General features: G+C 40.5%; 2 protein-coding genes across 3 annotated transcripts; both read right to left on the reverse strand.

Annotated features, from left to right (window-relative positions):
* Nucleotides 1–12,425: 12,425 nt before the first annotated feature.
* LOC116210798 (cell division control protein 48 homolog B) lies at nucleotides 12,426–18,165 on the reverse strand. The gene is made up of 12 exons (XM_031544855.1): nucleotides 17,899–18,165; nucleotides 17,728–17,772; nucleotides 17,111–17,166; nucleotides 16,727–16,876; nucleotides 16,435–16,542; nucleotides 16,094–16,193; nucleotides 15,634–15,918; nucleotides 15,390–15,559; nucleotides 14,568–14,696; nucleotides 13,896–13,983; nucleotides 13,710–13,787; nucleotides 12,426–13,152 (listed from the first exon to the last, which is right to left on the reverse strand). The coding sequence occupies exons 1-12, from the start codon at nucleotides 18,091–18,093 to the stop codon at nucleotides 12,661–12,663; spliced, it is 1,896 nt and encodes a 631-aa protein (XP_031400715.1). The 5' UTR covers nucleotides 18,094–18,165; the 3' UTR covers nucleotides 12,426–12,660.
* A 557-nt stretch (nucleotides 18,166–18,722) lies between these two features.
* Nucleotides 18,723–24,865, reverse strand: LOC116210799 (asparagine synthetase domain-containing protein 1). 2 transcript variants are annotated; one of them, XM_031544856.1, is made up of 14 exons: nucleotides 24,696–24,864; nucleotides 24,258–24,534; nucleotides 23,816–24,009; nucleotides 23,544–23,679; nucleotides 23,027–23,215; nucleotides 22,805–22,902; nucleotides 22,396–22,510; nucleotides 21,447–21,552; nucleotides 21,176–21,269; nucleotides 20,694–20,890; nucleotides 20,326–20,425; nucleotides 20,131–20,247; nucleotides 19,725–19,781; nucleotides 18,723–19,178 (listed from the first exon to the last, which is right to left on the reverse strand). In XM_031544856.1, exons 1-14 carry the CDS (start codon nucleotides 24,765–24,767, stop codon nucleotides 19,077–19,079), a joined length of 1,854 nt encoding a protein of 617 aa, XP_031400716.1. In that variant the 5' UTR covers nucleotides 24,768–24,864; the 3' UTR covers nucleotides 18,723–19,076. The 2 variants fall into 2 exon arrangements, with proteins under 2 accessions (XP_031400716.1, XP_031400717.1); XM_031544857.1 differs by lacking the exon at nucleotides 23,027–23,215 and having other exon boundaries at nucleotides 24,696–24,865.
* Nucleotides 24,866–24,886: the final 21 nt, after the last annotated feature.

The raw sequence follows: 24,886 nt of genomic DNA on the forward strand, positions 1-24,886 counted from the left end.
CTCACAATCAAGTCACACTTGATGCCTATTGAACCTACTATTCCAAGGACATTATTGTGTAAAATCATATTTAGCGCAATCTACACAATAACAGATATGCCTCGTTTTATAATGAAATAGATATCATATTACAAAACTGATTATAGATTGCCTCTAGGGCATACACCAATTCCCAACAATCTCCCACTTGCACTAGAGCCAATCTGGCACATGTCTTATGCCAATAGATCTAGTGTGAGCCTCGTGCTTGCGCTGCACAAGAGGTTTCGTAAGTGGATCTGCGAGATTCTCATCTGTTGGTATTCTGCATATCTTCACATCTCCTCTGTCGATGATCTCGCGAATGAGATAGAAGCGCCTGAGTATATGTTTGGATCGCTGGTGAGACCTGGGTTCCTTAGCTTGCGCAATGGCTCCATTGTTGTCACAATAGAGATCCACTGGGTCTACGATGCTAGGAACCACAGCAAGTTCTGTCACGAACTTCTTGATCCAAACGGCCTCTTTTGCAGCGTTAGAGGCAGCAATATACTCGGCCTCTGTGGTAGAGTCAGCTAATGTCTCCTGTTTGGAACTCTTCCAACTCACAGCACCTCCATTCAGGCAGAACACATACCCTGACTGCGATCTACTGTCGTCCTTATCGGTCTGGAAGCTAGCATCGGTGTAACCTCTTACAACGAGCTCTTCTTCGCCTCCATATACCAAAAACATCTCCTTAGTCCTTTGTAAGTACTTAAGGATGTTCTTTACTGCGATCCAGTGTCTCTCACTTGGATCTGATTGGTATCGACTCGTCATACTCAAAGTATACGAGACATCGGATCGAGTGCATAACATAGCATACATGATGGATGCAATAGCCGACGCATATGGAATCCTATTCATGCGGTCCCTCTCCTCTCGAGTAGAAGGACACTGAGCCTTCGAAAGGCTTATGCCATGTAACATAGGCAGCGACCCTTTCTTAGAATCCTGCATGCTAAAGCGCCGAAGCACTTTATCTATGTATGCACTCTGACTTAAGCCAAGCAGTCTCCTCGATCTATCTCTATAGATCCTGATACCTAGCACGTAGGTAGCTTCGCCTAAGTCCTTCATAGAGAAACACCTTCCCAACCAAGTCTTTACAAACTGTAGGGAAGGAATGTCATTCCCTATCAGAAGTATGTCATCTACATATAACACCAGGAAGATTACTATGCTCCCACTAACCTTCTTGTAAACACAGGGTTCATCTTCATTCTTAATGAAACCAAACTCTTTGATTGCATCATCAAAACGAAGATTCCAGCTCCTAAAAGCTTGCTTCAGCCCATAAATAGACCGTTGTAGCTTACAAACCTTTCCGGCACTATGTGGATCGACAAAACCCTCAGGTTGTGTCATATACACATCCTCGAGGAGCTTCCCGTTCAGGAAAGTAGTTTTGACATCCATTTGCCAGATCTCATAATCATAATAAACTGCAATTGCAAGCAAGATTCTTATGGATTTAAGCATAGCCACCGGGGAAAAAGTTTCGTCATAGTCAACACCATGAACTTGTTTGAAACCTTTTGCCACAAGTCGGCCCTTAAAGGTAATCACATTACCGTCCATATCAGTCTTCTTCTTGAAGACCCACTTACACCCAATGGGTTTTGCCCCTTCAGGTGGATCAACCAAAGTCCATACTTGGTTAGTGTACATGGACTCCATCTCAGATCTCATGGCCTCCAGCCATTTCTCAGAGTCAGGGCCTATTACGGCTTCCGCATAGGTTGTAGGCTCATCATTATCTATGAGCAATACGTCATTGTCTTGAGTCACGAGAAATCCATATCTCTCAGGCTCATGACGTATCCTACTAGACCTACGAGGCTCCTGTGTCACCTGTGTAGAAGATTGTGCCACAACAACTTGTGGTACTTGTTCTGCAACATCGCCCGTCGATTGGTCAATGTCATTTTGTGGTAGAACTTCCCCAAGTTCTAATTTCCTCCCACTAGTTCCTTTGGAGAGAAACTCTTTCTCAAGGAATACCGCAGTTCAAGCGACAAACACTTTGCCCTCGATGGGATTATAGAAATGGTGTCCTCGAGTTTCCTTAGGATACCCCACAAAGTAACATTTGTCCGATTTAGGGCCAAGCTTATCCGAAGACAATCTCTTCACATAAGCTTCGCAACCCCATATTTTTAGAAAAGACATCTTGGGACGCTTCCCATACCACATCTCATATGGTGTCCTTTCAACTGATTTCGACGGAGCATTGTTTAATATGAGAGCAGCTGTCTGTAGAGCATATCCCCAGAAGGAGTCAGGTAAGTTTGCATGACTCATCAAAGATCGAACCATATCTAATAAAGTTCGATTCCTCCTCTCAGCTACACCATTCCACTGTGGTGTTCCAGGTGGAGTCAGTTGAGATAAAATCCCACACTGTTTAAGATAGTCAGCAAACTCATAGCTCAAATATTCACCTCCTCGATCTGATCGAAGAACTTTAATGCTCTTACCCAACTGATTCTCCATTTCATTCTTAAATTCTTTGAACTTTTCAAAGGATTCAGATTTGTGTTTCATCAAATACACATATCCAAATCTACTGAAATCATCAGTAAATGTAATGAAGTAGAGATACCCACCTCTAGCAAGCTTGTTCACTGGTCCACATACATCAGTATGTATGAGAGCCAGATGATCACTAGCTCGCTCACCTTTTCCGGTAAAAGGGGCCTTAGTCATTTTCCCCATTAAGCAAGGTTCGCATGTCTCGATCGATTCTAAATCAAACGAGTCCAGTAATCCATCTTTATGGAGTCTAGAGATGCGATTCTCGCTAATATGGCCTAAACGACAATGCCAGAGGTAAGTCGGGTTCGAATCATTAGATTTGAGCCGTTTGGTTTCCACATTATAAATAGGCGTATCTAGATCAAGAACATACAGACCATTACTTAAATGTGCACTGCCATAATATACATCATTCATGTACATAGAACAACACTTGTTCTTGATAGTGAAACAAAATCCCTTCTTGTCCAAACAAGAAACAGATATTATGTTTCTACTAATAGCAGGTACATAATAACAGTCGTTAAGATCTAATACTAGCCCAGTAGGCAAAACTAAGTGATAAGTCCCTACAGTTAATGTAGCAACTCTTGCTCCATTTCCAACTCGTAGGTCCACCTCGCCCTTTGCCATCGATCTACTGTTCTTTAGGTCCTGCATATTTCCACAAATATGAGCACCACACCCGGTATCTAATACCCAAGATGTAGAAGTAGTAGATACATTGATCTCTATAACATGGATACCTGAAGTAGAAGTCTCACTACCCTTCTTCTTCTTCTTCAACTCCTCTAGGTATACCTTACAATTCCGCTTCCAATGTCCAGTGTTGCCACAATGGAAGCAGTAATCATTCTTTGCCACCTTGGCTTTAGGCTTCAACGCACCCAAGTCATACTTGGATGCACCTTTAGCCCTCTGGCCTTTACTCTTGCCCTTGCCCTTTCTTTTGGTCCCCTGGACCATTAGAACAGATGTCCCCTTACTGATATCATGCTCAGCTGTTCTCAACATGTTAAGCAGTTCAGGCAATGGTTTATTGTAGTCATTCATATTATAGCTCATGATGAACTGACTATAACTGCTGGGCAGCGACTGTAGGACTAAATCTGTGGCCAACTCTTGACCCAGAGGAAATCCCAGTCTTCCCAGAGTCTCGACGTACCCAATCATCTTGAGTACATGAAGACCCACCGGGCTACCCTCAGTCAACCTTGCCTGAAAAAGTGCTTTAGAGATCTCGAATCTCTCATGTCGAGCCTACTCTTGATAGAGCTGCCTGAGATGCACGATCATATCGTACGCCTTCATGTTCTCATGTTGCTTCTAAAGCTCCGAGTCCATGGTGACTAACATGAGACATCCGACGTTTACGGCATCATCATGATGCTTACTATAAGCATCTTTCTCAGCTTGGGGGGCATTGTCAGGTGGTGGCGCAAGAAGAGGTTGCTCTAAGACATATAGTTTCTTTTCTTGGGTGAGAACAATTCTCAAGTTTCGATACCAACCAAGGAAATTATTCCCTGACAGTTTGTCCTTATCAAGGACGGATCGCAAACAGAAAGTACTAGAGGTGCTCCCTGCCATGGTAACTACCACAAAAAATATGCAAAATAAGTATTATGACACTACAATATTTAATGAGGACTCTATTAAATATTGCTCCCACTATTTATATCAAATCAATGACCCTGAACATTGATTCAGAGAATATCATTCTCATAGTACTTTAAGATCCATATCTCACCAAGCTCTGAGTCAGCGAGGGCTGATTCACCCAAAACTGGCTATTTAGGTAGGGAACTCACTTTCCCAATTGCATCACATGCAACTCTTGATTAGTTGGGTGAATAACTCCTTTATTCAAATCTATCTTGTAGATCGATGCCCAACTACATGCCTCTGAACTCCTAATCCTATTAGGCTTGCTCAGTTAAGTTCGACCCACTGGTAAACACCACATCTTACTAGGATAAATGAGGGCATCATGCGAAGGCAAGGTCTACACACTCATCGATCTTGGTCTTGACGAGCGTTACATGGTGGAAGGATATGGACTTAATATTTTGAGGGATTTTATTAACATTTAATCGATCTCACCATACACTATTATGTAACAATTACATAATAGTCCAAACGCATAACTATTATACTAACACAACTAGGACATTGTCCATGTCTAACTGTCATGCACCGCAAATATCAAACATAATCACACGAGTACCAAGCATAAAATCATATTTTATGCTATTATCTACTCAGATTCTAACTAGCTAGGCTCTGATACCAATTGCTAGTTCCACGGGGTCAACGGAAGCGAAAAGGAACAGAAATTCAAAATTTCCTACCCGTGAAACTAATTCCAAGACCTACTAGAAGAATAAGAGTAAATAAAAGCGTACCTGGAATATTTAAAGTTGTCGACCGAGCGTCCCACGCGTGACGCCTCTACTGGTATCCACACCGACTTTGTCGACGAGTTTTCGAGATCGGCGGTGCTAGCGACCAATACTCGAAAGAAATACCGATGCAACACCCGAAATTTTTAGACTAATGGACCTAATTTGAATTGAACAATTCAATTCAAATTATTTATACTTTATATGCATACACATATATGCACGCACACATATATGTCTCTGCACATATAATTATATGTGTGTGCTTTTATATATATAAAAGTATATGCATATACACACATACATGCATACATTCACACACACATTATATATATCAGTACATGCACACTATCCCCTTTATATAAGCAATATAGGGGGAACAAAATTGAAGTTCCCACCGATGTGGGATTAGCATTAAATTGCTCCTCACATGACATGTGTCCATACACATGTCTATTAACATAAAAGCCATGTGTCACCGTATTAATCGTGCATCAATTTTGGTCCATTTAATCTAATAAATCGAGTCTAATTAATCGACAAATTTAATCTCATTAAATATCCGATTAATCGGTCGCACCATAAATCATCTAATCTCAATTAGACGTTTTTATTATTTCAAAATATCTCGTCAATTTAGTCGTAGTGTGTGACCCTGTAGGTTCCCAATTACGTTGATAATAATATCGAAATCTCTATTTCAATATTATAAACAGTGAGCGGCATCTAGCAATGCATCACTGTTACTCAAGTAATCGGAAAGTCAATTTCTCGACGAACCTCGTGACCTATATTACCGTGTAATATAATCCATTGTTCTCTATATCTCTATTGAGCCCAAGGCATGGTCGATGACATCCTTGTATGGCTTAATATCTCTCTTTCTTGATTTACCGGGTAAGTCTATCAGAGCAAATGAGCTCGATATCATTATATCGACTCATTTGGGTATGCATACACTTTTAGACTTAACCACCAAGTGGCCGTGAGATATCGCTCCCGTTTCGTAGGAGGGACAAATCCTATCTTGGTCACTCACATTCTTTTCCATGCTTTGTGGCATACCCAATAACTATCTTTATAACCAGCCAGTTACGGTGGCGTTTGACAGTATCAAAATATACGACATTACATGTAGGAATCCATGGTGACCTCAAGTCAAAGGACCATTACACTATAGTCACTTTGAGATATGCTAATGACAGTCACGTAACAACCCATGTAGCAATCTCATGGCGGGTCAGTCCAATACACATTACTCTTAATGTATACATGTGGTGTGATTTGATATCTCCATATCCATGACCTATGAGATTTGGTCATCAATCAACACTCACACTAGTCTAACCGTATTACCGTTGTCCTAATTAACGATAATACTTTGACTATGGACATTTAGGAATAATGTTCAGTAATTATAGGATCTCACAATCAAGTCACACTTGATGCCTATTGAACCTACTATTCCAAGGACATTATTGTGTAAAATCATATTTAGCGCAATCTACACAATAACAGATATGCCTCGTTTTATAATGAAATAGATATCATATTACAAAACTGATTATAGATTGCCTCTAGGGCATACACCAATTCCCAACAGCTTAGCACCTGATACCCGTTCGAGAAACAATAGGGCGCCGATTGACAGAATGTCGAGATTAAGGAAAATTTCCATTAGGTCCCACTCACAACGAAGCAAGCCTTTGTTTCCTTTCTTTATGTTCCCACATGTTTGCCTCGTAATGATTAATGATTTTGATGAAGTCTAATGTTTTGTCTTTTTATTTTTTTCTAATCGAATTAATTTTTTGTCTTAGCATCCGGTGAGCTAATGTTTTTAAGTTTATATTATTTTCCTTGTTTAATTTCTTCTAATCAACAGCAAGATTAAAGATTCCCCTAAGGAAATAATGATCCATCCATCCATCCATTGCAACTAACAAAGAATAAAATTATCATTTTAATGATCTGATCAAACTCTTCAGGTTTTTACAATTCACAGAATATATTCAACCAAAAATCAATCCACGCCTATTTCCTCTCTATTTCCCCTCATCATCTATCTTTCTTAAACAGGAAAAAGAAACATAACAATCAAGACCAGAAACCTGAGCTTTACCATAACAGAAACATTTTTTTCGACAGAATGACATACGTATCCACTGTTCTGCATTGCTAAACAACAGAAACATTTTTTTTCGACAGAATGACATACGTATCCACTGTTCTGCATTGCTAAACAACAAAAACCTTTATTTTTCGACAAAATAACAAACATATCCACTGTTATGTATTGCCAAGCAACATAAACATTTTCTTTCGACAAAATAACAAAATATTCACTGTTTTGAATTGCCAAACAACAAAAACCTTTTTTTTGACAGAATGACATACATATCCACTGTTTTGACATACGTATCCACTGTTCTGCATTGCTAAACAACAGAAACCTTTTTTTTCGACAGAATAACAAACATAACCACTGTTCTGCATTGACATAGACATATTGCATTTTCCAAAAGAATACATCAACATATCCATTGTTCTGTAAATCACAAAAATAAATGACACACATTCCATCAGACACGTTTTTGCAGTCCTTTCTTTTTGCTCCCCTCTGACTTTTTCTGGGTCAGTTTCTTTCGTGCTTGGGCTTCAAGTTGGTTGGCTGTCACTGTCTGTCTAGACATATCAGCTTCCCTAGCCACGATTAATTCGCCTACACTTCCAGGCTGCACTTACACATAAATATATTATACAGATATTTGTTTATAAATAATTGGTAAAATTAAGCAGAGTATGGTAAAATTACAACAATTCACTCACATTCATTACAATGTATTCTCTATTATCGAAATGCCTTGTTTGAGCAACTGATGACTGAGTTGAGGCAGCATGGTCTTCATCTGTAGTTCTTGATTGTGTTTCGGGTCTCCCCGCATGCCTTTTTTGTCCCTACATTGATAAATAGAATGATACAAGGAATTATATATATGATCTCTAGAATGTAATACCATACTTAAATTTCGAACAACAGAGCTTTGAACTTCGTTGGGTTGGCATTTGTTGCACTGTAGGAATAGGGCCTACAGATCGACATACAGCCTGATAACAAAAAATTAACACAGACAAATAAATAATTCCAACCTTGAAATGAACTTGCAGAAATTACGAAATCCATCAATTCGTTAAAGTTAAAATGAGTTTACCGGTTCAGTGTTGTCATTGGCCCTTAGATTACACCTCCTCCTATTATGCCCAGGCTGCCTACATAGGCTGCACGTATTAGCTGTACCTTTACGAGACATTTGCTCAACCCCATCGTTTCCAATGGTAGTCTCCAACACTGTCTTTTTTCTCAGTTTCTTGGGTCTGCCTTTCTTCTTCTTCAAGATAGGTGGTATTGGTGGTTCATGCATGTTAATTCGATCCCAAAACTTGGGGTCCCTCACAGGCTCCATCACCTTTCCATAAGCTTCTAAAAACATTTCCTTCTTGTAGAAGCTATGAACAAATTCACTTGGATCTACACCCTTATGTAATAAGGCACAGACAGCATGACAACAAGGAATTCCAGAAAGTTGCCATGCCCTACAATCACATGATTTATTCTTGATGTCAACCACAAACTTGGTGCCCCAAGCTTCGATCTCATAACCATTTTCACCATTCCAAATAACATGACAATACCTACTCAGTTTCAGATTTTCTTGCAATTTCTTTTCAATTCTAGGACCAAAATCTTTCATCCATTTCTCACAGTTTGCTCTCTGAGTTGGGATCCTTTCCATCACCAACTTCCTAATGTCCTCTAACATCGAATAAATAGATTTACACCTTGCTTCGAGTATTCTCCCATTGAAAGCTTCACACAGATTATTATCAACAATGTCACACTTAACCATGGGATTAAAGAAAGCCTTACACCAGTGCTTGGGATTTGGTCTTTCCAGCAAGTCCTCATATGCTTGGGGTGACATTTTATGGAGTAACTCCATATTTTCTTTGAAATCGACTTCAGTGGTTGATTTAGCAATGTTCCAGAATTGCCTTTGTATCTTTGGCCCCTTGTGACTTCCACCCCAATTAGCATAAATGTGCCTTGCACACATTCTATGCTCTGCATGAGGAAACAACTTAGCTACCGCTTGTACCAACCCCTACATAAAAATTTTTGAAAAATTAGCACTTTTAAAAATTAACATGAGGGGAATAATTAAGCAGTATATATATTATTTGCATTACCTTTTGTTGATCAGATATGATTGACCAACCCAAGCCATCAGTTATGTTTAAGTCATCCTTAAGCTGACTCAAAAACCAAGACCATGTATCTCTACTCTCAACTTGAACTACTGCCCAAGCAATGGAAAACATTTGATTGTTCGCATCCCTACCAATGGCAACAAGCAGTTCACCCTTAACCACTGTCTTCAGGAAACAACCATCAACACCAATTATTTGCCTGCACCCCTTTACAAATCCCGTCTTTAAAGCATCAAAGCAGACATAAAATCTATCAAATATAGGTGGCTCAGCTGGTATTGGCCTTTCAACCTTCATACTAACAGAGGAATCCCTATTCGCTCTCTTCAACTCATCTGCATAAAACCACATCAATGCATACTCTGCTTTACTATCACCAACCAACAAATCATAGACCTTTTCCTTTGCCCTCCTACACTGGGATCTACATACCTCCACACCTAGCTGCTCCTTCACCAGCTTTTTGAATTCATTTAGCTTGATTGATGGAAGAGATCTGATTGTGCCCATGTAATGTCTAGCCAACCATTGGCTATTCACTCTATTATTCTTGTATGTGATATTGCAAGTGTGATTGTCAAACATTTTCCTCACCTGATAAGCACCAAGATTCTTCATGAATTTAGCAACTATCTTCCAATGACAGCTACTCTCTTTACACCTCACTCTTATATACTCTTTGCAATTTTTTTTGAAGTATACATTCCTTTGGGTCTTCACAGAAGCTAAGCAAATTGCATCCTTGAACTGTTTTCTATCTTCAAACAGTTGACCTATGGTAAAAGTTGGCAACTCACAAGCTGGTTCATATTGAGGGAATGTACCTAACTTTCTGAAGTAACTTCTCGGTTGCTTTTCTCTCACTGTGTTTTCATCCCCAAACTTTGAACTTGATTCACCAGAGTTAATGCTACAAGCTTCATTAGAAGATGGATAATCAGTTAAGTATCCTTCATCTCTTGTATCAACAGAAACAATAGCGCCCTCTTTCTCTTTGCCCTTGTTGTCTTGCTTATCTTGTCTTGCTTCCCTTATAATGGTCTGTACATCCTTCTGTAGACTCAAACTCTTCAACTTTTCTGCTCTCTTTGCCTTCGTAATTTGAACTTGGGATCTGATGTCTTGGAGCTCAGGATCATCTTCTTCACTTAGATCTGCAGGCACATCCCCGAAAGCAAAATCACTCTCACTCTCACTACTGTTCTCTTCACTTTCTTCTGCAACTCGATCTACAACATCATCAACTCCCTTCCTTCCTAAAGAACCTCCCTCAGTAGCCTCATCACCTTCCTCAGTAGCCACCTTATGTTGTTGAAATGCTTTAGGGTTAGGGTTAGGGTCGGTTTTGTGTTTCACATACAGTTGGCAATGTTTGTGCTCTAATAGCTGTCCTATGAGTTGAATGACAGAACTGTCCCTATAAACCTCAAATAATCCATCTTTTAACCCCTTCCCATGGACCCGACACAAGACCACCTCTACATTACCTTTGTACCCCATCTTTTCTAATTCTTTCACCATATGAGTAATTGATACTTTGTCTGGGTCAATATCCCAACGCAATATCTCACCCCCACTAAACAACAATTCTCCTCCTTCTTCCTTAAAGGACCCGCCATGGTGTATTTCAAGAGTGTATCCATGATAGTTCAAGTTGTGAAAGTCATCCATTCTACAACACCAATGTAATAGAACAAGCATCACAATGTTATTTTATGTGTAAAACAATATTGACAAGCATAACAATTTGCCCAAATATTTCAACATTTCATGAAGAGTACCTACTAAGGAAAGCTCAGTAAGTTATCACTACTGATCTTCCCTCTGGTCCCTCGGATCAGGCTCCCCTTCGGCTCCCTCGGGTCGAGCTCCCCTTTGGGTTTTCTTCTTAATTGGGTCGAGCTCCCCTTCGGGTCTTCTTTGGCTCTCTTCTTCTTCAAATTAACTGAATGTCATTTAACCAATGGTTATTTTGATTAGTGGTAGTAATGGAGCTCCGATCATGGTGGAAAGATAAGTTATCATGGACAATCACAAAGAAAAATAAAGGGCAACCTTAATTCCTTCTCAGCTTCTTCGACAAATGCCAAATCTCGCTAATTATGATGCTTTTAATTTGCTTTAATATTAGTTTATTATTGAATCTTCTTGGTTTCCTCCATTTTCGGTTCAGTAATCTTATTGAATTCAACTGAAGAACTCCATTTTCGGTTCAGTAATAGAGACCTGTACTTAATTAGCTGACTGAACAGTATTAATACTGCATACCGGAGGTTTCACTTCCTACAGAGCAAAAACATGAAGCACGAAGATCCAAGAGTTAATTACCGGAAAAATCGCAGTCTGAACATACAACACTTCAAGGAGAAGCGTGCTAGTTCAAACCAATTGTTAGATCTTATGATCGGATATAGATATTTGCCTTGAAAGGGCGAGTTTGCTTCCACTAAATTAAGTTGGCTCGCTTAATTTTCTACACTTGGAGATAGAAATGAAGATCATAAACATCTAAGCTGAGTTTACATTTATATACGGTTATTTCGGTTCAGTAAGCTTCTTGGATTCAACCGACAACCTTCATTTTCGGTTCAGTAATCTTCTTGGATTCAACCGAAGACCTCCATTTTCGGTTCAGAAGAGGGGACGAGCTGCTCCATTTCGGTTCAACCGACGGGACGAGCTGCTCCAAGCTGCTCCATTTTCGGTTCAACCGAGGGGACGGGCTGCATTCAGGACGGAGGACGAAAGAAGTCGATTTCAGGAGGGGTAGATTTCAGGAGGGGTCAATTTCAGGAGGCATCGATTTCAGGAGGGAGGAAGGAAAGGGAAGAAGCTGCGTTCATGAGGGAGGAAGAAGTCGATTTCAGGAGGGATGTCGATTTCAGGATTCGATTTCAGGAGGAAGAAGTCGAATTCAGGAGGGATGGATTTCGTCGAATTCAGGAGGGAGAGGTGGATTTCACGATTAGGAACGAATTAGGGTTTTGAAATTTTGGGAATTTTACTCGGGTAGAACCGAAGGAGAAGCCGGGTGCCGGGTTAAAATTCAAGCCGGGTCTTCCGGAATTCGGGCCGCCCACACGCGTGGAGTCGGGCCGTTAGCGCCACGTCGCCACTTAACGGCCAGCTGGCGAGTCCGTTAGCACTGTTGCCAACTCTGTTAACGGGGGTAACGGATAGGATCAAAAATGACACTTTTTCCAAACTTATAGGACTTGTTTTTTCAAACTGAAACATTTAGGACTCAATGTCAAAAATCGGCAAACATATAGGACCGATAATGTCATTTTCCCTTTTTATATATATCAAGTTGCACGTTAACTACCAAAATTTTTTCACTGCAGATGAACAAACTATTCCCTATGAAAAGCCAGGAACAACTCTCCGGACGATGGAACAGTTTCAGTCTTGAACAGTTCTCGGCGATTCTTCATGTAGTGGCCATTCCGGGGGTTTTTTGATCTGCATTCCCGAGAATGTATTTTGCAGCAACCGTGACTAAAAGAAGACCCGCTGCAACTACTTTCACCGGAGAAAGCGGGACCATGTAATTCCTTCTCTTCCGATCATCACTGCCACTGTCCGCTTTACATTCCCTCATTGGGCTCATAGAGTTCTTAGATAAGGGGCTTGCCTTCAGAAACAAAGCATAGGAGTCGATTTCTGCTTTTGTCAGTGCGGGCTTCAGCGACTGCCTCACTGCCTGAAAGTGGCGATTGCGAACAGATGATGCGTGTATATCTTCTCTCAGGGCGACGATTCCAGCTTCTCGGCATAGGCCCTCCAACTCAGCCCCTGTGAATAGTTCAGTCTCTTCGGCTAATTTTCTGAGGTCGACATCGCTCGCTATTTCCATGTTCCTGGTGTGAACACGGAGGATCTCATAGCGGGATTCTATGTCGGGTGGAGGAACATAGAGCAACTGTAGTACAAACAGGTAAAACAGGAATCAGAATGAAGCAAATCTGTCACCAAACTAATAGATGGCTGCTCAAGCTCGATTTGATTCTTTCTTAGCTTGATTGGGGCTTTCTAGTCGAGCAGGCTGAAATCGAGCCCAGCATTACTCAGCTTGAGAGGCCTGTAATCCTGATTGTCCACCTTACATAAGATTAGTGCTCGAATTCTTCTGGGCTTTCAAGCAAAAACGCATAAATTGCACCTGGCTTGTGGTCTTAATAGTGATAATATAATTCACACAACCATTGAGCTTCACCTGAGTCTTAAGCTCAAACTCCATTCTACACCTTGAGCTCGAGGATGGCAGTGCTGAGCAAGCTCAAGCTCGATTTGCACTTTTAAACCACTAACCTCAGTAATAAGAGATTCATATTTCAGATGGATCATTGGAAGAAAGCTTTGGTAAGTTCTCAGACCGACAGCGAGTTGGGCAAGGAAAGAAGAAGACTAGATCACGTCAAGATACAGTAGATACATAATTGAGAGTCTGTGACTTCTATGAGAGGAGTAATATCATACCAAATCGAACCGTCCAGGGCGCAGAAGAGCAGCATCAATAGCCTGAGGACGATTTGTGGCGGCCAACACAAGGATTCCCTGCAGCAGAAACAAGGACTTGGTGGTGTAGTCTTAAGCTTTTTGGTTACAGTTATCTTGCTATAAAGCACAAAATGACATAACATCAATCACCAAACCTCAGCTCACCTTTGCCTGCTCTAAACCATCCATTTCGGTTAGCAAAGTAGACAGTAGCCTCTCTCCTACTGAAATGTTGCTACTTGATTTCCCACCACTGTAATAGGGGGAAAAAAAGGAGTTAAACTTGTGAAGAAAAGAGATAGAAAGTATGAATCATAAAATGCATTCTTAATTTAGTACGTAATGATACTACTGCTAATGCATCCCAAGCGAGAAGCAAAAGCAAGCTCCTGACAGCCCATGAAAGTTTCAGAGGGATCAGCACAATGAAAAACTCCACCTCCATTATCCATGAGTACGAAATATATCAATTTTTCAGGTGATGAAATCTTTTATGACTATATTTTCTCATCAAAATTCGAATCTGAGTAAAGACAAAATTTTGAATGAATGAAGTTCAAATTACCTGATTTTCTTTTTCCTGATTAGGCATATTATAACAGAGAGTAGCCATGGAATTTTTAAGCAAAATTTTCAAATAGCAACTTTTTGCTTTCCCCATTTTAGATCTGCATATACTTCACAGAGAGGTGCACTTTGAAGGCATCTCTCTGCAATGGAGTTCTAGGAAAGAACTATAGTTGAAAGCTTTCCAGTTGTCATGTGAAGAAAATATTCAGTTCAGATTTAAATATACTAACTCAAGTTAACTGATTGAATAATTTTTAGCTCACTGACCGCTTTCCAGCAACAACGTCAGCCTCATCAAAGAATATTATGCTTGGTGCTGCAAGCCGAGCTCTACGGAATGTATTGCGCAACAGTGCTTCTCCCTCTCCAACATACATTGAATACAATTCTGCACCACTGAATAACAATTCATGAATTCATAGAATGCAAAATTCAATTATCTTGCAAACACAAACCTAAAAGCCATGAGACAGAAAGCTGAGAGTATGTATTATAACTGGGCAAATTTCAGAAATATCTTTCTGGCATAGCCATTTCAAGGACCAAAGAAAAAGTGTCATATGACAATCAAGTGTACCATAAAGTCGAGTGACTAAGAAGCCTTCTGCTTTAACCTTGAAGTTTTCTAGCTCAATGTAAGGACACTGTTAGAGCCCCATGTATATAGACATTGTGTTCCAGAAATCCTAGTCTTCTGGCAAATAGTCCTGAGATCCTAGACAGCATCGAAGACTTTTACCACTCGAAAGATATATCTTTAAAGGATAAAGAATTAAATATATTCCGATTGGTTAGTTAAAGGTACCAGTTGCACAACAAACTTCTACCCACTTTACCTATAAACCTATGGTGATTTTCATATATAATCTCAGCACTGGACCAGCCTAAAGACCTTGAAAAGAAAGAGCAACCATTCCAACCATCTTATCCAAAGATCTAGCATGCTAGGTGTATTGGTGAAAGTTGAAGATGAACCATGCAGTTCAAAAGATCGATAGGACATGATCAAACCTCAACTTTTTTTCTCCTCTCGAGTAGGTCTAACTGAACTCAAAATGTTCATTTAGAGAGATGACAACATGATCGCACCTCAACGAGAAAAAGGAAGCTTGGGCAGCATGGGCCACGGCTTTAGCCAGAGTAGTTTTTGAGCATCCAGGAGGTCCATGTAAAAGTACCCCACGAATTGGTGATATTCCCAGTCTTGAAAATGCAGCAGGATGTTTAATAGGCCACTCGACAGCTTGCTGAAGCTTTTTCTGTTCATAGAAACGGTAAGCCACAGGCATGGGTAGAGACATATAAAGCATGGGCAGGCTATGAAGCTACAGACCTTCAAATCTTTCAGTCCTCCTATATCTTCCCATGAAACTTTTGGGACCTCAACAGTGACGCCCCTTGTAATGCTTGGGCCCACAACAGATCGAGCACACTCCCAATCTTCGAATGTTAGAAGAAGCTCACTTTCATTCGAATCATCATTTGAAGATCTTTTAAGAGCCGACCTCGTGGCTTCACGACATAGAGCTTCCAAATCAGCTCCAACGTAGCCGTTGCACGATGCGGCTAAGGATTTCAACTTGACAGAAGAATCCAAAGGAAGTTTCTTCGTGTAAAGCTGAACAAAAGAATGAGAAAGGTATCATCTGTCATAACAGTTTACTCAGCCTGACTGAATCTGTTGCCCAGCAAACTCAGCCTGAACTGTATTTACCGATATTGGCATTAACCATTTAGAGAAGGCAGTCCTTAAGTGGGGATACAAGATATAGCCACAAGTTCAACCCTATTACCTGGAGAATTTGAAAGCGCTCTCCTTCAGAGGGTGTGGTAACTTCTATTTCAGCATCAAAGCGTCCTGACCTTCTTAGAGCAGGGTCAACTGCATCCACTCTGCATTAGAGATAGACAAATAACAAAAACATTCAACTAATGCTCTTTACTGTAGATTAAGAAGGAAATTCATAGCGGTTTGTAACAGGTACATCCTCTTATTCATCTTTATAACCAACAACTTATTGCAGTTTATCTGCAGCTAATTAATGGAGACACCTGATCAGGCAAACTAAATTTATTATTTCTTTGCATATTTTTAATGATTCCAAAGCCAAGCTTTAAAGAATAAAAACAGAACCTGTTAGTTGAGGCAACCACTATAACCTGTGCTCCAGGTATTGATGATGACCTACTTGAGTCCATAAGTGTAAAAAGCTGAGCTGCCAAGCGAACATCTTGTTCTCTTCTGCACTTAAAAGTGGTTTAAGATGTAAGAGAAAATCTGAGTCATTGCAATCATGCAATGGCAAATCTACCAAACAACAGCCACAAGACCAAAGATGAAATTAAGAATGTTCAAAATGCTCGTGAGCGACTTCAGTTGCTAAAAAATAAAGCGAGGATATCATGATCTCATGGATATGAAATACCTAGAGTCACGACGAGGACAAAGCACATCTATTTCATCTATGAAGATAACCGACGGCTTGCCCGACTTTGCTTGGGCAGACGCCTCTGAGAAAGCCTCTCGCAGTATCTTCTCACTCTCTCCAGCATGTGCTTTGTGAACAGAATGTGGACTGCAGAATATTCCAACAAAAACAAATCAACCCTCAAATATTAAATGGTGCAGGATACTAGCAAAACCTTGCGAACCCTCTACCTTTAGCATAGCTAATTAAACTACATATAAAAAATTGAGAAATGGATATCAACTATCTGTATAACCAAGTAACATGCACCATTAGCAAGTTTTGTCATGAGAGACTCAAGATTAACTCACCAGCATGATATGGGGTTTCAGAATATGATACCTGATAATGGTCAGTTGCGCATTACATTCTCGGACAACTGCCCGCACCAAGCTTGTCTACAAAAATAATATTAATTCTTAGATTTTATCAGTAATTTATCAAGAAGAGCTTAGAGTACGTAAGTTCTGCAAGAAAAGTAAAATCAAATGAAACTATTTTAGCCTACTTAAGAAAAAAGCCTAGCTTCCATTATGATCCACAAAATAACACAGAAAAGATCTTAAGATAAGTATGAGGCCAATTGGCTTTGCACAATGGTTTAATTGATTCACATATGAACACTCAAATTGGCTTGGCGAAGATCCAAAAAAGTTACTACTTCTCTATAACGAAAAACACGGGGAGGCAATTACTACGTGAGTTTTGCATTTTCTCGCTCATGATCGACATTTAAAAGAGGCTCTTCGGATCAACAACAAACCAGCACTCATCAAAAAGGGCTGAAAACCGCATAGCGGATTCTTTCATCCTATCCAAGACCATGAAATGCCAACATGCGAAGAAGAACACTTCATGCAGAACAAAGTTCATACAGAAGCCGAGATAAGAACTTCACACGGAACAGTAAAATACACGAAAGGCAGACACTTGAGCTGTTGTTCAAAGCGACCACATACCTTTCCAGTCCCCGGCGGTCCGTACAGAAGCAAACCTCCCGGCCACTGGCAGAAACCACATCGTAAGCAAAGAACAATCCATCGCGTGAGAGCATTCGAGGGAAAACATCAATCAATGATCAGCCATCCGGAGCCAACACAGAATTCACGAGCTGGACAGCATCCATTTACCTTGAGTCCGAGCTTCCGAGCTTCACGCGAGTAGAGAACAGGGAAGCTGATGAGCTCCCTGAGAGCTTCGAGTGCCTCCCGGTTGCCGCCGATGGCTTCTTCAGCCCTCCATCGGACACTCTCCGGTTCACTCTTCTCGGCCTTCCCGTTCGAATACACCCCGCTGCAGCTACTGCTACCGCTGCTGACCGCCATTGAAGACGATGACTGGTCCTTCCTCCTCACCCCGCTTACCTCCTCTGCTCTCCTCTGTGCCGCTGAGCTGATGCTCCTCCAATATATACCTATTATGAAAATTTTGATTTTACACCCTGAAGTTTCCGCTATTCCATTATAAACCCTAAAGTTTGACCTATAACCACTCTGCACCTTTCAGTTTTCACCGTCTCAATATGCATCCCGAAACATTTTTATCGAGTTCGATTTTCACCAATGAGGCTATAAATCTGTCTTGTTTCATCAGACGCTAAATCCTAGCAAAAGCTTTTAATAAGATCGAGCTCAAGGAATAACTGCATTTGAATGGACCATAGGTTCAATCGAGCATCCCCCATATGATTAGTACTCAAATGATTTAAATCCAAAGGTTTGGCTTGAGGTGAAGCTCTCAGTCCATCCAAACTGTCTTGACCGAGGATCGTAACATTAAATGAAAATCAAACCAAGCTATTTGCCCCATTAACTACAACGACGACTTCGAACTGAGTCTTAAGCTTGAATTTTGATATTCAATTTAAGTCGAAGATTTTCAACCCCCTAGCATGTTATTCGCGGTCCATCCCGATTGTCTCAAGGATCTAAAAACTCAAAATGGCAATCAACAGTGAGGCAAAAGAATCACTGGTTCAGGAATTTGGACATAGAAGCGGTTAAGGCCACTCAAGTTCCGAAAACTATCGAGTAATTCCAGCATAGATGAAGTTGTCGAGCAAGAAGTTCAGGCAAACAAACTCCTACAACTGGGTAATAACACACAAGTGCTAAATTGACTGGCAAAGCACGAAAGGCTCGCAGGTAAAAGCTGCAGTAGCCTCATTTGTTCCTCTTGGGTCCTAAATTGCCATAAACCAATCTTTCCTGCAGCGAGCATGACTCGTGAACATGATCTGCTGACAACTGAGGATTGCAGGACGGGAAATAGCTCCAAAAATCGTAGGCAAAGCCAGACCATCAGACTGCTATTGTGTGCGAAATGGTATGCTCCCAGCAGAGGCCTGGTTTGCGGCACGGTTACTTCCAAAGTTTTTCCGATTTGATTCCCGTGCAATTCTTGAGCCAAACTAATACATCCAAAGCAAAAAGGAGATTGAGTCATTTCTCAGGTTGAGAGGGGGAAAAGAAAAATCTAATAGAATGAAAGGCATCGAAAACAAGGGAGGATTTTTAATGTAAAAGTTATTAGGTGAGGTCTTCTTTGAATCACAGCAAAGCTCTGGTTCGACTAAGAATATATACAGAGGAAGCTCAGTTGTCACGATTGCCACGGTGAGTTGAAGCCAACTGACTGGCACTTGTGGTCTACAGATTATATATAAGCAAATGATCTGTGAAAACGATTACTTTATCAAGCCAGAGATTTAGCTGAGTATCCGATTTAATTGGGCCGTTGATAAACAGTATTCTGCCCAAGTACATTAAGAGGGAGCTGAATGCATGCGCTGCCAAAAGTGAAAAATCCACAGGGATCACCCTCATGATTGCACACTCAGCTTCATTTCTCACATATATAGAAGCACAGCCTTTGTGGATGAGAGCACGATGTTCGAAGGAAGCTGAGAGTGATGAAGGAAAACAAGAATCAATTAATAATTCGACAAATTGCAGACCTGGATTGCTCTCTTTGGCAGGATTGATGCTTCAGATAAGCCTAGCAACTTCGCAACCTTCAAAACAAACAAACAAACATAAGGAAAATCTTCAGCATTCAACCATTACTATGACCACAAAGTTTTGACAAACTGTATATCATGGCTAAGAAATTGATTAAAAAATCATCAAAGGATCATCACGAATCTGAAAGCGCCCTGCATTGAGCATCACAGCCATCTTATCTGTAGACAACTTTGATTTTTTTCTGACTAGTGTTATTATAACTATAGAAAAGAATAAGTGACTCCCACATGTAAACTTACAATCCTTATGATCATACATCTGATATTTACTAATTTCTCCGAGCAGAAATAAGGATATAATCAAGCATAATGATAAGCAAAATGCAAAACCCGAACTGACCTCCCGCAGGATCTTCTTGTCACCTCTGCCACTTGGTTGTTCAAGGTCTGCAATTTCCCACAAAGGAATATCAAGCAAAATCTTTATAACATCTTCATCCAGAAAAGGGAACCTCGCCTGTCAGGAAAATATCATGTACTTGTTAGATACTCTGCTTAAGTTGAGGGGGAATTAACATCGCCGATTCACACACACCTCTCTTCCATTATCAGAGATGCATCTGTCATCCCTCCCGAGATTCCTTTTCCATATTCTCAGCATATCCAGTCTCATTTCCTCATGAAGCCCGACCCAACTAAGATGGCACAACAAATTTTGAAAGGAGGCATAGGTGAAAATTACAGCTATTATTTCTGAAGGGAGAAAAAAATGTAACAGTTGCAGCCACATCAACAGCATATCCCCACGTGATATCCCCCTGTATCTTGCATAAAATCATTCATACAATTGAAGGAGTATGACAAGAGGAGGTAGAGAACATGAATAGATTTCATTGCACTTCATTCTAAAATGAGACATATTTTGCAAAAGACTAGGCACATTATGATGATTGGACAACATACCCTCCATTTCTAAATTTTGTTTTATGCCGACCATAACCAGCACACTGTTCATCAGCCCCAGATCCTACAAGAACAATCCTTGCAGGGGACTTGTACTTGTGCCGTTGAAGAGATTCCTCATTCTCGTCTCGACTGTCTTCATACACCCAACCATTACCATTTGCAGCAAGCCATAAAGCTGTTCCTATATTTAGGTCCTGCATTGGGATCAATAGATAAGTCCCACAGAACGAAGAGACACCTTGATAAGTTGATGCAAATCCATAATTTGGATAACAAAAGAAAAAGGCGGAGTTGATTTGATGACAAATCTCATAAGCCCTCATCATCATTGAAGTATAATTTACAAGAGGTCAAGCAGTAAAAACAATCAATGAGAATTGTATATTATTCAGAGAGGAATTCAGTTGACCAAGATAATGACATTAACAACCAAATATTCTTAGATCCTAGAAGCAGGAACTTCTTTTCAAATAAAGTACCATGTAAGTATTTGCAGGATAAATGAGTGACATAACGTGCTTCATTTCCATGGTCACACTTGACAAATCAGCATCAATCTCCACCAGTCTCCATCTGTGCAAGTATTTGGCACACTAATGAGTGAGACAATCTACTGTTTCGGTAAGTAACAAAGGCCCTCAAAAACACAAGCACAACCCAAGCAAATATGATGCAAACTGCAGATCAAAGCAAGGTGGAAAACAGAACTTGAAATAAGTTCCCTCGGGGACAAAATATATTGTCTGTTACCTTCTTGAAGGAGCAATTCTTCTAAGTTCTTCTATTCCCATTTTGGCAGATATTCGGTCAGGGGCAGAGGGACCATCAAAGCTGACGTTGAGCAAATCAACCTCATCTGCATTGCATACAGGGTTTCACTGAGTGAGAATTCAAACAACAGGAATAAGATAGAATAGTTTGACTTTCAGTAGCTACTTTGAGGTTACAGATAAAAGGAGTAAAAAATATGTTCTATAGCCCTCAGTATCATATGTTCTATCAAGTGCATTATAGAACAGACTAATTTTCAGATATATATTAGAAACTCCAAACGGGAAGCCAATGTTAGTTCTTTGTAATAGAGGCTTTCTCCATTAAATAAATGAGAACATTTTCTCCAATTATAGGCCAGGACAGTCTTGTCTTAACAACAGATAATTCAAAGCAATTGAAGCCTTGGCCAATGTCCTAGAAAACGTGATCTGCATAAGCTATAAATTATCCTTGAAGAAAACAGCTACCAAGGCAACGATATCCAACCGGCTAAGGGGAGACCTGACAGAGACAAGTGTTCTAGGTAATATATGAAAAAAATTAATCACAGTATAAGGCAATTTTTCTTTTTTTTGGCCACACAGTATAAGGCAAGTTAAACAGAAAGACTTATGCTATAACATTGCTAGTCACCAAATATAGTATAGCAACAGCCAAGGCAAACTTAACCCCAAGGGGTTCGGCCTAGTGGTTAATGTGCACCCAAGTTTGCACCGAGACCCGAGTTCGAATCCCCTTGGGGCCACCGGAGCGCCTTTGGCGTAATTACGAGCTCCGTGCGGCGCCGGGGGTTCACGGAGCCCCGGGGATTAGTCAGGCGAAGCCCAGACACCCCGGGTTAGCCAAAAAAAAAAAAAATTGGCCAAGGCAAACCTATGTCATGTAACTCGAAGCAATGATTAGGCCACTGATCTAAAAGACTTACATTGAGGATCGAGGCACTGCTCCAATAATGCTGCAAGTATCATTGAATCTAATCCACCAGAAAAGAGAACAGCAACAGGAACAAGTTGCTCTTTTCTTCCACCATACGTAACTCCCTGTGCATTAAATAAAATAGACCAGTCAAACATTGACTGTCAAAACGAAATTGCCTCAGGTAAAAGCCTGTTATCTACTGAAAATCATGCTTAACAAACTGTCCATAGGGTATTTCATCAGGATGAGATCTATAGGATTTTTTTGTCAGGTGTTTCCATAAAAACTACAAAAGTAAGCTTCCTACTGGACAGGGAGGCTGTATATATACCACAGCAGGGAAAAAAGAAGGTTGTAAACCTACAAGATAATTATAGCAAAATGCCTAATAGATTAGAAGAGCTCGAGGAATAGACCTGAAAAAATGTATGTAGTGAAGTGCGCCGCATCACAGATTCCTTTAATGCAGTCAGAACTAATTCTGCACGCCCCGAGACAGAAGCTTTAGAAGACCCTATACATAGGGAAAGAAAAGGATGTTAAAATTAACCAACTCTGGTTCATTTGTCCTTCGCTACATAAAGATAAAGAAGGATCCATGGAAACAAAGCTGGCTCAATGTCGTGGTCCATCATTACCTTTGGGTTCAACAAAAAGTCTATCCCACTCAATCAGTTCTTTCAACATGTAGTTACTCCATCCATGTTTCTTTATCTCACCAACAAGTTTACCATCCAAAAATGAGGCATCAATTTTCACACTGTAGATCCCACAAGGAAGCTCTTCCCAAAACTTTAGCTGGCTAAGTCCATTTTCCAATTCAATATCTACAGTTGGTCAACAATCATTATTAAATAGAGCTGAGGATCTGGTAATCTTGATAGCAATGATTAATTGATTATTGCAGAGCTAAAACCGAATGGCGATCAGACTGAGGAAAAAAGGCATCTCAAAAGATTACAACATAGGAAAAAGATTATAGTACAACAAGAACTTATTTGTGGGGAATAGCATGTTAGATCAGCATCACAAACCAAGTATATGCTTTTACAAAATGAAGCGTGAGCTTGTCCACTTTTGTGGAACTCCTGATGAGAAGATCTTTCTTATAATAGTTAGAAAACAGCTAAACAATAAAACTCAAGCATTATGTACCAGGTATCTGCTCAACCGATGATGTTGGTGATACAGAGGACAGCAAAAACCGGGAGTCCTGCACAGTCGACCAATGAACGAGCAGGCTCCTCCTGCCAAATGCATCCCGGCCAAACCACAGGGTTTTTGAACTCTCCTGTTATACAAGAAGACATCAAACAGAAGAGAGCAACCGCCAATTATAACTTTTTATTCCTAGATGAGTAACATCATCCTTACTAAAAGCTTGCAAGCAGAGACAAATAAAAAACTTAACTTACCGGTCAGGTTACCTGCCAATAGATGATAGCCCATGGTCCCTTAATTCGTGAGAGAACCTCAGGAACAGAGGACTGCTCCTTCTGGGAGATCGTACAGAAGCCACTGAGTTCATGAGAATTACAGGAACAGCAGCCTCCTAGATATTGCAAAAGAATTTCAGCATCGTTGCTGTCCCTTTCCACTGGAATTCCACCGAATATTTCTCCTGCATTCACACAAATACATCACTGGACCGCATAGCAACCACGAATTATAAACCAGAAAAGAATATAGCCTTAAATCTTCATAAAAGTGATCAGAATGGAGCCAAAAAAAAATGCACAAATGGACAGAACAGAACATATTTTACATTGCAACAAAGTAAATTTTCATTCAAAATCACTCTCAGACATAGCTTTCTACCCAAAGGTATAAACTTTGTTCCATCAATCACCAAGAGAAGATGAAATTCACCATTATAAGCAAGAATATTCCTGAATTCGTCCACGAAAGGCTGAAGAGTGGGGCTGACTCCCCTAAGCTGTAAAGTGGCGCCAATGAAGTGCATTTCCCCAACGAAATTCCAGCAACAGGGCTTTCTGGTGTCTCCATCGCCTTCACTTTCAATCCAAGAATCGATCACTTGCTCATCCGCGGAGCCCGAAATGTTGAAGAAGAGCTTCTTAGCCCCCAAGCTATCGGGGCCCCTTCTCCGCAAAGCGGATTTAAGTTCATCAACTGAGAAAACCAGCTGCATAATGCCATTAAGTGCATTCAATTGAACTTTCAATCAAGTTGGCATTCAGCTATGCGAAAACAAAGATCTTCCCTACGCCATTAATGCCAGAAGAAAAAACTGAACTTTCTGCTTCATCAGTGACGTCGAACTGAACAGGAAGAAGATAGACTTACATGCTGAGCGTTGGGTCCGGGACATGCGCAACCGAGACGAACGCCGGAGACTATCAAGGCAATCCCACACATCTCTCTCTGTCCCTCTGTCCTCCGGTTGCTTCAGTTTCAGCAATGGCGGAACGAGCAGGGTTTTGAGCTTTGAGAGGTTGTGTCCCAAAAATGTTTGCTTTATGACGCAACATGGCCAA

This window comes from Punica granatum, chromosome 6 (genome assembly GCF_007655135.1).
Source record: "Punica granatum isolate Tunisia-2019 chromosome 6, ASM765513v2, whole genome shotgun sequence".
Classification (NCBI taxonomy): Eukaryota; Viridiplantae; Streptophyta; class Magnoliopsida; order Myrtales; family Lythraceae; genus Punica; species Punica granatum.